The sequence below is a fragment of the Pelodiscus sinensis genome, chromosome 6, assembly GCF_049634645.1.
Source record: "Pelodiscus sinensis isolate JC-2024 chromosome 6, ASM4963464v1, whole genome shotgun sequence".
NCBI classification, from domain to species: domain Eukaryota; kingdom Metazoa; phylum Chordata; order Testudines; family Trionychidae; genus Pelodiscus; species Pelodiscus sinensis.
The window spans coordinates 80,677,727-80,690,509 of record NC_134716.1 but is presented as its reverse complement, the minus strand read 5'-3'; the positions used below and the strand labels follow the sequence as shown (position 1 = coordinate 80,690,509).

General features: G+C 38.6%; 1 protein-coding gene across 2 annotated transcripts in view; it reads left to right on the top strand.

Annotated features, from left to right (window-relative positions):
• The window catches only part of CKMT2 (creatine kinase, mitochondrial 2), a 46,381-nt gene extending 35,416 nt beyond the window's left edge, over positions 1 to 10,965 (top strand). For both annotated transcript variants that reach the window (XM_075932209.1, XM_075932210.1), the window contains 4 exons: positions 2,655 to 2,778; positions 5,389 to 5,523; positions 7,344 to 7,469; positions 10,717 to 10,965. In XM_075932209.1, the coding sequence (XP_075788324.1) occupies positions 2,655 to 2,778; positions 5,389 to 5,523; positions 7,344 to 7,469; positions 10,717 to 10,836 (505 nt within the window). In that variant the 3' untranslated portion in view covers positions 10,837 to 10,965. The remainder of the gene's footprint in view (positions 1 to 2,654; positions 2,779 to 5,388; positions 5,524 to 7,343; positions 7,470 to 10,716) is intronic.
• The last annotated feature ends 1,818 nt before the right edge of the window (positions 10,966 to 12,783 follow it).

Sequence of the window (12,783 nt, the reverse complement as noted above, 5' to 3'; positions counted from 1 at the left end):
TTCTTGGGCTTTGTTGGAAGATGTAATACATGAGCTGTAAGGCAAATCTTTCCATATACTGATCCACTGCAAAAGTTTTTGTAAATTTTTGCACAGATTAGATGATATTTGACACCATCTTCAGCATTTACTATGAGTAGACCAACTAACTTCAGACAGACTGGGGAAGTTGGTCTAAAGCCCATCTGATTTGCATGCGAGTCTTCAATTTCTGTGGGTTCTGGATCAGGCTCTTACTATTCAACAGATTTTACTAAAAAAATCATATAGATAATGAATTGGTGCGTGGATTTTATGAATGGAATAGAACATGTGCAAATAATGCATGTAGCCCCAATGCATCACTTAAATAAACCAGATTTGTGTTTGCACATGAAAAATAATTTATATTGCATGTGAAATATACCTTGCTGTAACTGGAAAATGACACTATAAGCCAAAATGATGAAACTTGGTCTCTTAGGGTACGTCTAAACTACATGGCTCCGTCAACGGAGCCATGTAGATTTATTTGTTCAGCAAAGGGAAATGAAGCCGCGATTTAAATAATCGCGGCTTCATTTAAATTTATATGGCTGCCGTGCTGAGCCGACAAACAGCTGATAAGCTGTTTGTTGGCTCAGCGCGCTAGTCTGGACGCTCCCCTGCTGACATGAAAACCCTTTATCGACCTCCCCGGTAAACCTCATCCTACGAGGCATAACGGGGAGGTCGTTAAAGGGCTTTCAGGTCGGCACGGGAGCATCCAGACGAGCGCGCTGAGCCGACAAACAACTGATCAGCTGTTTCTCGGCGGCAGCCATGTAAATTTAAATTAAGCAGCGATTATTTAAATCGTGGCTTCATTTCCCTTTGCCGATCAGCCTAATCTACATGGCTCCATCAATGGAGCCATGTAGTTTAGACACACACTTATAGTATCACAATTTGTAGATACAAATAATTGTAGGCAAAATTATGTGTTAGGATAATTTAGCTGAGAGATGAAATCTTGGCCGCAGTGAAGTCAATGGCAAAACTCTCATTGACTTCAGTGGTGTCAGGATTTCACTTAGGTGAGATTTTCAAAAGTACTCAACGTTGGCTTCTCTGCTCTCCTTATGGTCAACAATACAACTCCCACTCGATTCAGTGGGAGCTGAGTTAGATCAGAACCAATCCCTTTTGAAAATCCCATTCTGAATGCCAGATTGTGATGGCTAAACAGGTACTTGGCTGAATGCCAGATTGTGATGGCTAAACTTAAGTAAATTTAATTTCACCCATGATTAATGACTTGCAATTATTTGCATCAGGAAATTTCAAGTACAAAAAAGGAGGCCCATCTAAAGCCGGACTGAAAGTCAAGCCCTCTCTGAGCTTTAAATCATACACCTACTGTGCTTTTCTTCTAGGCTGCGTATAGATTGGCATGATTTTCTGGAAATGCTTTTAATGGAAAAGTTTTCCATTAAAAGCATTTTTGGAACAGAGCGACTAGATTGGCACGGACGCTTTTCTGCAAAAGCACTTTTTCAGAAAAGCGTCCGTGCCAATCTAGACGTGCTTTTCCGCAAAAAAAGCCCCGATCGCCATTTTTGCGATCAGGGCTTTTTTGCGGAAAACAAATCTGAGCTGTCTACACTGGCCCTTTTGCACAAAAGCGACTTTTGCCTGAATTGGAGCAGAATAGTATTTCCGCAAGAAGCACTGATTTCAGACAGTAGGAAGTCAGTGCTTTTGCAGAAATTCAAGTGGCCAGTGTAGACAGCTGGCAAGTTTTTCTGGAAAAGCGGCTGATTTTCCAGAAAAACTGACCAGTCTAGACACAGCCCTAACGTATTATTCTTACTGTTTGTATAAACAAGTCTCGGCCTATTGGTCATGATTTATCTGATTCAGGAAGACTAATCCAAAGCCAGAGAAAATGGAGAAAAGCAAACAAAAGTAATCCCAGTTCCTACTTGTCACTTTAAAAGCATGGCCATGACTAATCAGTTTGAAGCAAAAATGGTTGCCTTGTCTCCAAGCTCTTTATCTTGAAAGACAAATCAGCATCTTTAATTAATGCATGGTCTTGAAGCAACATTTAGCTGCCTTCTCCCAACATATAATTTGATTTATGTGCCAGTCCTATATTACCAAGTGATAGAAAAGGAACTAGGATTTGATTTAGACAAGAATACAGTTAAATTGGGACAGGTTGCCAGGCCCCAGGCAGACAGTAAACATTAGATTTTCTCACTTGCTCTAAAATCAGCAAATAATTTTCCCAATGACTGAAGATGCAGAACTCTGCTTCTGCAGCTCCTAGTTCCCCTAGCTGTGTGTTCCTCCTGATCTGTTCTTGTTAGAAGACAAAGTGTACTTTCTAGTGCAGCATCAATACAATATCAATGCAATTAGCAAAGAGTACTGTTGTCATTGTGACCTAAGGAACCTGAAGAATTATGTTACTGTTGGCTAGGGGAATGAAATAGACAAAGGCCTTGATATGTCTTATTTGCAACCCTGTCACTCTAATATTATCTTGCAGTACTTGTCTTGTGCTCAATCATGAATGATTAAGAGGTAGGAAAGGAAGGAACTGAAATTAAAGTGAGAATGATGAGAATTATTTCTGAAGCCTTATCCCATTTTTTTTTAAAACACCATTTTCCCCCCCTCTCAAATAGGCATAACCATGACAAAACATTTCTTATCTGGATTAATGAAGAAGACCATACCAGAGTGATTTCCATGGAAAAAAGTGGTAATATGAAAAGGGTGTTTGAAAGATTTTGCCGTGGTTTAAAAGAGGTAACAACTCAGCCAGTTTGAATTAATTTTTATTATTCTTGTTTGTTAGCAAGTAGCATCACCACTCCTTCATATGGTTAAAACTGAATTCCTTTTCATTATTTTTAGCAACAAAATGGAAATCTCGATACAAATTATACCCTAGTTGAAAAGCAACAGTAACAAGAAAGTAAAGACACAGCATTGTCACATTGTTAGCTAAAATGCTGGGACCATCACACCCAAACTGTGCCAGAAGTTTTAAAAAGTCAAAAACCAACTGAAAATTTTCAGACTCTTTTTCTAATTGCAATGGCAATAGTTATTTATAAACAAATATGCATCGTCTTGGAGTGTTTCCGCCCAATCTGTAGCACTGTGCCTGAAAATGAAATTTATTATTAGAAAAGAGCAACTGATTCCATTCATTTGATGAGAGAAATACATAAAGAAGAACAAACAGCCAAAATAGTGAAAAATAGATTAGATTTTAAAAATTATTTTAAATTCTGATAAAAGGAAAGATAATATGTGTTGGTTTACAATTACAAATAAAAATAAATGATTTTTAAATCAGAAAAGTCTTTTTAACTTCAAAAGTTACAACCATAGGCACTGGTCTAAGGCTTCATCCATCTATTTAGGCGTTTTTTTTTTCAAATACATATAAATATGAAGAAAAAATATCTACATTACAATATTGTGAAGGCTATAACACAAGGCAAGCCAGCTAAGACTGAATCTGGTCACTGATGTAGCCCATTCTTACTGCCTGAGCAGCACAAAGCAATGACAGTCTAGGAATTTAACTACTAAAACACATATCAACAGGAGACCAATATATTGACTACTTTTTTGTTTGGGCTCCCACCCGTGGGCCACACGTTGAGCCCCGTCTAAACCCAAACTGCACCACGGGCCACAAACAAACGGGCCACGGGCCACATGTTGAGTAGCACTGCTCTAAGGGTATGTCTAGACAATTGTGCTAGTTTGGGATACTTCTGCATCTTTTAAGCAACCCTGTTATTTCAAAATATAACAGGCTCACTATTCTGACGTCCCTGTAAAGGTCGTTGCACAAGGATTAAGAGATGTTTTGGAATAGCAGTTTATTTCAAAATTTGGTGCTGTGTAGACAGCACAAAATTACAAAATAATCTATTTCGAAATTTACTTGGAGTAAGCAATGCAATTTGTGTAGCTCATTTCAAGTTGAGGGTGCAGTGTAGATGCACCCTTGTTGGAACTCCTAAAGTCAGTGGTTACTAATCTGTCATTTAACACGGGTATGAATGTTTTGTAACTCTGACACATGGCATATGACTGGAGCCAGGAAATCAAGTCACATCTCTTACCAGCAGTCCTGGTGTTATCACAGACTCCCTATGTGACTTTTTGGGGAAGTCCTTTTACCATTCTGTATGTCAGTAAACTCATCTACAAAACAGGGATACTTATCTTCCAAGGGGTTAGTGAACCTTGAATAATTAATGCGCCTGATTCTCCTCTCACATCTGATTTACACTGGAACTGCACTGATTCAATGGAATTACCCATGATTTGCATTAGTATTAGCAGTATTGTCCCACTGACTCAAGGATTCAACATTCAAGTGTCAGGCCATGAAAATCATGATTTTTTAAAAACTAATAAATTTGGGGTCCTTTCCTTTGCTCGCTGGTGCTTACAACTCACAAAAGCTAGAAACTTACTTTGATTTCAAATGAAAGTTAAGCTACCTGACTGCATCACTTAGGCTTTAAGAAAAATATCAAACATCACAAGAACCGCAATAAAATCAGATGAAATAACAACACTGTGTATGTGATAGGAAAATGTTTAAAAGTTCACTGAGGATATTAGATGAAAGGTACTGGATACATGAAAAAATGTATATCTCAATCATAGGTTCATTTACGGCCCTCCTTACCCATATACAGAAAATGCAGCTGCATAGGGTATTCGAAAATTTGGGCCACCACAGGATCTTAATGTCTATCCACCTCTTCGTGGCACTATTCTGTAGTTCTGCTTCCTCCCGAGGGGATCTAATTAAATTAAAAGTGAAAAAGCCTGCCAGACCTATTAGCAGAACACTTAACCTGTGAAAGAGCCATTCCAGTGGTAATAAAGCCATTTACCAAGCATTTGCTGACCCCCCCCCCCCCAAGTATATACTTTCCGTTTCTGAATTTTGTTGAAGAGGACCTTAGTTTAAAATTTTCTTTAAAAATATTTCATTAGCATGTTGCTGAAGATTATAAAAACCACATCTCTAAAATATTGCCCCCCCCCCAGCTGCCATTTTGGCATAGGGGCACCAGTTTAATAATGTTACATAGGGCCCCAAAGTCCTAAGGCTGTCCTTGGGTTCATTTACACATAACTGTATGTGTTTTATATACCTAATAGGCCAAATTCTGCCCTACTTACACCTGTTTAACTCCATTGGAGAAGAATCCATAAGTGGATTTTTGTGGGTATAACTAAGAGCATAAATTGGAAAATATAGGTTTAATATTCAAATTCATGAAAGGCAGTAAGTATTTCAGCAACATTGTCACAAGATGAGACATTTGCATGCAGCAGTTTTCCTTTTATTTTATTTTATTTTTTTTAAACTTGCAGGTTGAAAAGTTAATTAAAGAACGGGGCTGGGAGTTCATGTGGAATGAACGCTTAGGATATGTTCTGACCTGTCCTTCCAACCTGGGAACAGGATTACGTGCAGGGGTCCATGTTAAACTTCCAAAACTCAGCAAGGTATGTAAGCCATTAAAAGGGCTGTGATGTAAATCAGCTCTTTATCTAACTGAGAAAGGAACAAATGAAAAAGGACAGTTCATGGTGTTGATGAATTATTAGTGTAACTATGGGGCCCCAGGGATATTCTGTGACGAATTATGCATATGTAACCCATCAAATTAATGTATTTGTTATGTGAATGAAACTTTTCACCCACCAGCCAATCAGGCAGCCAATATACCTAAGGCATAGCAAAATATTAGAGCTGTCAATTGACATGCGTTAGCACCTGAGATTAACGCAATCCAGGATTAAATTTTTTAACGTGTTAATCACAGGCGTTAATGCTGTGCTGCCCCCTTTGAAATGCCACTGCAGTACTTCAAAGGGGCAGTGCAACAGGGAGCCCAGGATTAGCTGGGCAGTCCCCAGCTGACCCTGGACTCCACTGCCCCTTTGAAACGTGCAGAGGAAGTGTTTCAAAGGGCCAGCCACCTCACAGCTGAGTCAGGGATCAGCTGTGGGGTGGCTGCCCCTTAAAAACTCTGCTTCTGCATGTCCCCAGTTGACCCTGGGTTCTGGGGAACTGCTGTGCAGAGTCTGGGATCAGTTAGGGAGTCCCCAGCTGACCCCGGGCTCCACTGCCCCTTTGAAACATGGAGAGGTGGCATTTTAAAAGGGCAGCCTGGAGCCTGGGGTCAGCTGGGGACTCCCCAGCTGATTCTGGGCTCAGTGCAGCAGTGGAACCTGGGGTCAGCTGGGGATATCCTAGAAAATATCCATCCCTACCAGTCTTTCTGAAGAAACTATTGAAGTAACTGATAACAGTATTAGCAGTAATCAATACAGTATTTAATACCAGTATATCTAAAAAGTGTGGAAATACAAAAATTGGGGCTGTCAAGCAATTCAAAAAATACAATTTATTAACATTTTTAAAAATGGTTTTTACCTTATTAAAAATATTGATTTAAATTACAGCACAGAATATAAAGTATATAGTGCTCACTTTATATTTATTTTTATTGCAAATATTTGCATCATAACAAAACAAAAGTAATATTTTTTCCATTCCCCCATTGCAAGTACTGTAGCAGGATCTCTTTATCATGAAAGCTGACCTTACATCTGTAGACTTGTGTACAAAAAACTGCATTGAGAAATAAAACAATGTAAAACTTAGAGTAGTGGTCTCCAAACTTTTTATGCCCAAGATCACTTTCTAAATTCAAGGGCAACTCAAGGCCCCACCCCTTACCCAAAACTCTATCCACTCCATCCTTCCTTCCCCCCTCACCGGCATTGCTTGCTGTCCCCCACTCTGACTTACTTTTACCAGGCTGGGGCAAGGTTTGGGGTTCAGGACAGAGAGCGGGGGATAGGAGGGGTATGGATGCTGGCTCTGGGAGGGGACTCAAAGTGCAGGAATGGGCATGGGGTGCTGTCTATAGAGAAGGGTTGCGGCTTGTGGTGTGGCCTCCTGCTGGGTAGCACTTACCATACGTATGTATATAACTGGTAACAAAAACTCCAATGTTTATAAGTTTCAAGATAGACATTGTACTATAGCACTTGAATGAGGAGAATGAAAAATACTATTTTTACAGTGCAAATATTTGTAATAAAAATAATATAAAACACTATACATTTGATATTCTGTTTTGTAATTGAAGTCAATATATTTGAGAATGTAGAAAAATATCCACAAATATTTAATATATTTAAATTGGGATTCTATTGTTTAACAGTGTCATTAAACTGTGATTAATTTTTTGAGTTAATTGTGTGAGTTAACCTTGATTAATCAACAGTCCTAACAAAAGTGACTCTTGTGCTAGGATCCCAGATTTTCAAAGATTCTGGAGAATCTCAGGCTGCAGAAACGTGGCACTGGTGGTGTGGACACAGCAGCTGTGGCAGATGTGTATGATATCTCCAACCTAGACCGCATGGGTCGATCAGAGGTAATAATGTTTTTCTAGTTTTAAAATCAATGAGGCAGATTATGCAAATGGTCATCATCTCATGGATGTCAACTAATTTCAGTGGAGCAGTTGACTTCAGTGGAGCTATTGTAAGCCACACACTGACGCTACATCTACACTACGAGCCTCTTCTGCAAGAGAAAAATGCAAGTGAAGCACTAATTTGCATATGTCACTCTCTCATTCGCATTTCCTCCTCAGATCCCTTTTGTGCAAAAGGCTTTTGCGCAAAAAAGCGCTGTGTAGATGGCTCCTTTTTGCGCAAAAAACCCCTTTTCTTCCCTAGAACACAGGGTTTGGTAAAACTCTCCTCAAAGAAAGAATGGCTCTTGTGCAAATGGGGTTTTTGCACAAAAAGAAGCCGTCTACACAGTGCTTTTTTGCACAAAAGCATCTTCCGCAAAAGGGATCCGAGGAGGAAATGCAAATGAGATCACGGCATATGCAAATGAGTGCTCCATTTGCATTTCCTCTTGCGGAAGAGGCTCATAGCAACAGACAAGAACAAGATACCTTTACAGAATTGGCTAGGTGCTAGTTGTCTTTAGCTCAGAGGGTAGAGTCTCCTATACTAAGCTTCAGAGATTACAGGTTCAAATCCACCTGTGGAAGTTACATTCTGACCATTTACATCAGCTTGGATTCACAGAAAGTAAAGTTTCTCACATGTATTTGCATCACTTTGTCAATCAAAATACAAAAGATCTAAGTATAGAAGAATACAAAATACTGTATATATTAGGGATGTAAAATCCAATTTAATTAGTTAACTGATTAAACCTTAAGTTTAACTGGTTAACCAATTTAATGGGGATAGGCCCACTGTGGATGAAGGTTGCTCTGTCTGGGATCCACTGGTTAATGATTAACATCCCTATATATATATATATGTTTAAACAAGTGGAAAAACAATGAGAGATGTTGTATTATTTGAGAAACAGTATGTCATCATGACCTATGCAACATTTTGCAATATTTGATGTGTGCTTTTTGCGAAGTTATTAATGTTTATATTGTATTGTTCATTTGCATAATTTAAAAAAATAAGGATTAAGCCTATAATTCCTTATTCATGTGAACATTTCTTCTGGTCAGTGAGGCTGTTTGAGAGTAAGGACTAATCCTGTAAGGATTTGAAAGATGAAGCTTATAGGGCACACCTATTTCTGTTCTGAAAATCTTTCAATCTAAATAAGACAAGACAAATACTCTCAAAGATAGAAATATTTTATTATAGAATATATATTTTCAGTACATAATAAAATAGATTTCATTATGTGATAAACCTGTTTGCAGAACTAAATTATATCCCTAGTGGCACAATGTAAAGTTGTTTGGAGTTTTGTTTGTTTCAGTTACTGGTCAGTGCAAACTTAACACAAAATTCTTTTCATCCTGGCAGCTGCAAAATCAGACTGCTGATTTCCCAAAGCAGCTGGTCTGTATAGACAATAAAACAAACTGCTAAGCCACTGAAATGCATTATAGTAAAAAACAAATCCCTTCAAAATCCATTATTGTCCCAATAAAGCAGCATTGGAATTTAGTCTGGGTAACTAGTTATATAGTTTGCTATCTGGCTTTAGTAAGGTTGTTAATGTACCATTTCATGCAGATTTAAAAAAACAAACAAACCATAACAGTGAGGGTATGTCTACACTACCACCCTAGTTCGAACTAGGGTGGTAATGTAGGCAACCGGAGTTGCAAATGAAGCCCGGGATTTGAATTTCCCGGGCTTCATTTGCATCTCGCTGGACGCCGCCATTTTTAAATGTCCACTAGTGCATTTGTCCGAGGAGTAATGGTAGTTTGGAATAGGAAGCCTAGTCCGAACTACCTAGTCCGTGCCGCGTGTAGCCGCGCGGCACAGAGTCCGCACTAGAGGATATTTAAAAATGGCGGCGCCCGGCGAGATGCAAATGAAGCCTGGGAAATTCAAATCCAGGGCTTCATTTGCAACTCCGGTTGCTTACATTACCACCCTAGTTCGAACTAGGGTGGTAGTGTCGACATACCCTTATATAGTTTGCTATCTGCTCTACAGTTAACATCACCAGGGGACCTAGAACACAAGGTTTGATAAAACTCTCCTCTCTCAGCAGCACCTTGTCTATTCTTTTTCATTCTTCAGTACAGTAGTTTTTTAAAAGATTACATAAATGCATTTGTCTATTTCTGTATGGAATTGAAGTATCTGCTGTTGCTTTTGGGTAAGACACTGGGTCTCACTTACACCAGTGTCACTTGGGAGTAATTTTCACTAAATTCAATGGCATTATACCTAGTGTAAAGTCAATATGAGTTTAGAAGCAGGCCTATAGAAATGTGGATTAAAGGCTTGATATTACAGTTACTATAAAGGCAAAACTCTCCTTTGAATCAATGGGAGCTTTTTTGTGCATAAGAGCAGTTGGTCACGTGTTGTGTTAGCATCCAACAAGCCCTTGGCAATTGCAAGACTCCATTCTGAAAATATGGTGTGAAAGGATAACTCTAAAGTAGACTGAATAGTCCTATCCTAACAGCTGATAAGAAGTGTGAAACACTCCTTCTCATTCAGAGTTTGAAAGATATTTCATTCGTACACCCATAAGAGCCCAGCAGCAGATACTTTGCTCACTTTAATATTTGATGACACTGAAAGAATAGTCTAATGATTTTGTAAATCCATTACTTCTACAGTCTATCCTTTATTTTTAGTTTATCTTAATTTTTGTTTTTATGAGGTTGAGTGGAGGTGACAACTCATACAAAAGACTCCTGTAGAATTTGATAGGGATGAAACCAACAAATCTGTATAAAGGGCCCCGTGAAAACCTGTAATATATAACAGAAAATAATAGCTTTCTCATAAGTTTTCTGATTCATCCTTTAACATTCTATAGAAGGGATATACTTCTTTATTACTTTCCACAGTCTGGATCAAAAAGTCTATGGATGGGCTATCATTTTCTATTGAATTAGAGAGTGGCAAAAGGTGCATCACCCTAGCAAAAGTAGATGGATAGAGGCATTAAAACTTTGAAAGATATGTCTTCTGGGTAATGGTCTAAGTATGCTGGGAAGTATGTAACCAATGTTCTACCAAAACAGACATCCTCACATATGGTAGCTGTGGCTCTACTTAGCATCAGATAAGTTTGGAGTTACTAGTTCTGTTGGCAGGACTCTCCTCATTTTACAACGTAACCTAAATTATTGGGTTTTTTTCCCCCTGTATAAGGTGGAGCTTGTCCAGATTGTCATTGATGGGGTCAATTATCTGATTGACTGTGAGAAGAAGCTGGAAAAAGGTCAAGATATTAAGGTGCCACCCCCTTTGCCCCAGTTTGGAAAGAAGTGAGCTTGTTACAGATGATTAATAACTGATGTGAAGTATGTCAGTTTTTCTGCCAAAAAAATGGTTTCTGTATATCTTAGTGTGTAAATAAGATTCTGACAACTTCTGAAATAAAACATTACCTGATGCCTTATCGAGTGTCTGTTTTTTTAATAGCTGGTTGGGTTGGCAAAGAATTAGCATTCAGAAAATGACTCTGTGTAATATAATAAAATGCAGGACAATGTAGCACTTTAAAGACTAACAAGATGGTTTATTAGATGATGAGCTTTCGTGGGCCAGACCCACTTCCTCAGATCAAATAGTGGAAGAAAGTAGTCACAACCATATATACCAAAGGATACAATTAAAAAAAATGAACAAATATGAAAAGGACAAATCACATTGCAGAACAGAAGGGGGATGCGGGGGGGTGGGAAGGGGGAGGAAGGAAGGTAAGTGTCTGTGAATTGCTGATATTAAAGGTAGGGAGAGTGGGATGTTTGTGAGTTAATGGTATTACAGGTGATAATTGGGGAAACTGTCTTGGTAATGGGTGAGAAAGTTCAAAGTCTTGTTAAGTCCTTGGTGATAAGTGTCGAATTTTAACATGAATGACAGTTCAGAGGATTCCCTTTCAAGTGCAGATGTAAAAGGTCTTTGTAGCAGAATGCAGGTGGCTAAGTCATTTAGAGAGTGTCCTTTCTGGTTAAAGTGGCAAGAAACTGTTTTCTCTTTGTGATCTTGTCTGATATCTGTTTTGTGGGCATTAATCCTTTGGCGAAGTGTCTGAGATGTTTGTCCAATGTACATAGCAGACGGACACTTTCGGCACATGATAGCATAGATTATATTTCTGGATGCGCAGGAATATGTGTTCTTGATCTTATAAGTTATCTTATAAGTTATAAGATCAAGAACACATATTCCTGCGCATCCAGAAATATAATCTATGCTATCATGTGCCGAAAGTGTCCGTCTGCTATGTACATTGGACAAACATCTCAGACACTTCGCCAAAGGATTAATGCCCACAAAACAGATATCAGACAAGATCACAAAGAGAAAACAGTTTCTTGCCACTTTAACCAGAAAGGACACTCTCTAAATGACTTAGCCACCTGCATTCTGCTACAAAGACCTTTTACATCTGCACTTGAAAGGGAATCCTCTGAACTGTCATTCATGTTAAAATTCGACACTTATCACCAAGGACTTAACAAGACTTTGAACTTTCTCACCCATTACCAAGACAGTTTCCCCAATTATCACCTGTAATACCATTAACTCACAAACATCCCACTCTCCCTACCTTTAATATCAGCAATTCACAGACACTTACCTTCCTTCCTCCCCCTTCCCACCCCCCCGCATCCCCCTTCTGTTCTGCAATGTGATTTGTCCTTTTCATATTTGTTCATTTTTTTTAATTGTATCCTTTGGTATATATGGTTGTGACTACTTTCTTCCACTATTTGATCTGAGGAAGTGGGTCTGGCCCACGAAAGCTCATCATCTAATAAACCATCTTGTTAGTCTTTAAAGTGCTACATTGTCCTGCATTTTGCTTCAACTACCCCAGACTAACACGGCTACATTTCTATCACTGTAATATAATAATGATCAATAAGTGGATTTTAATTATATAAAAATGTTCGTTATTTTCTAACATTGCCATCCAAGTCTTGTGAATAAGGGAGAAGTGGTGGAAGTCATATGCCTAGGCTTTAATAAGGCATTTGATACGGTTTCACATGATTTTATCAATAAACTAGGCAAATACAACATAGATGTGGCTACTATAAGGTGGGTGCATAACTGGCTGGATAATGGTTCTCAGAGAGTAGTTATTAATGGATTACAAACATGCTGGAAGGGCATGAAGAGTGGGGTTCTGCAGTGGTCTGTTTTGGGACTGGTTCTATTCAATATCTTCATCAACAATTTAGATATTGGCATAGAGAGTACACT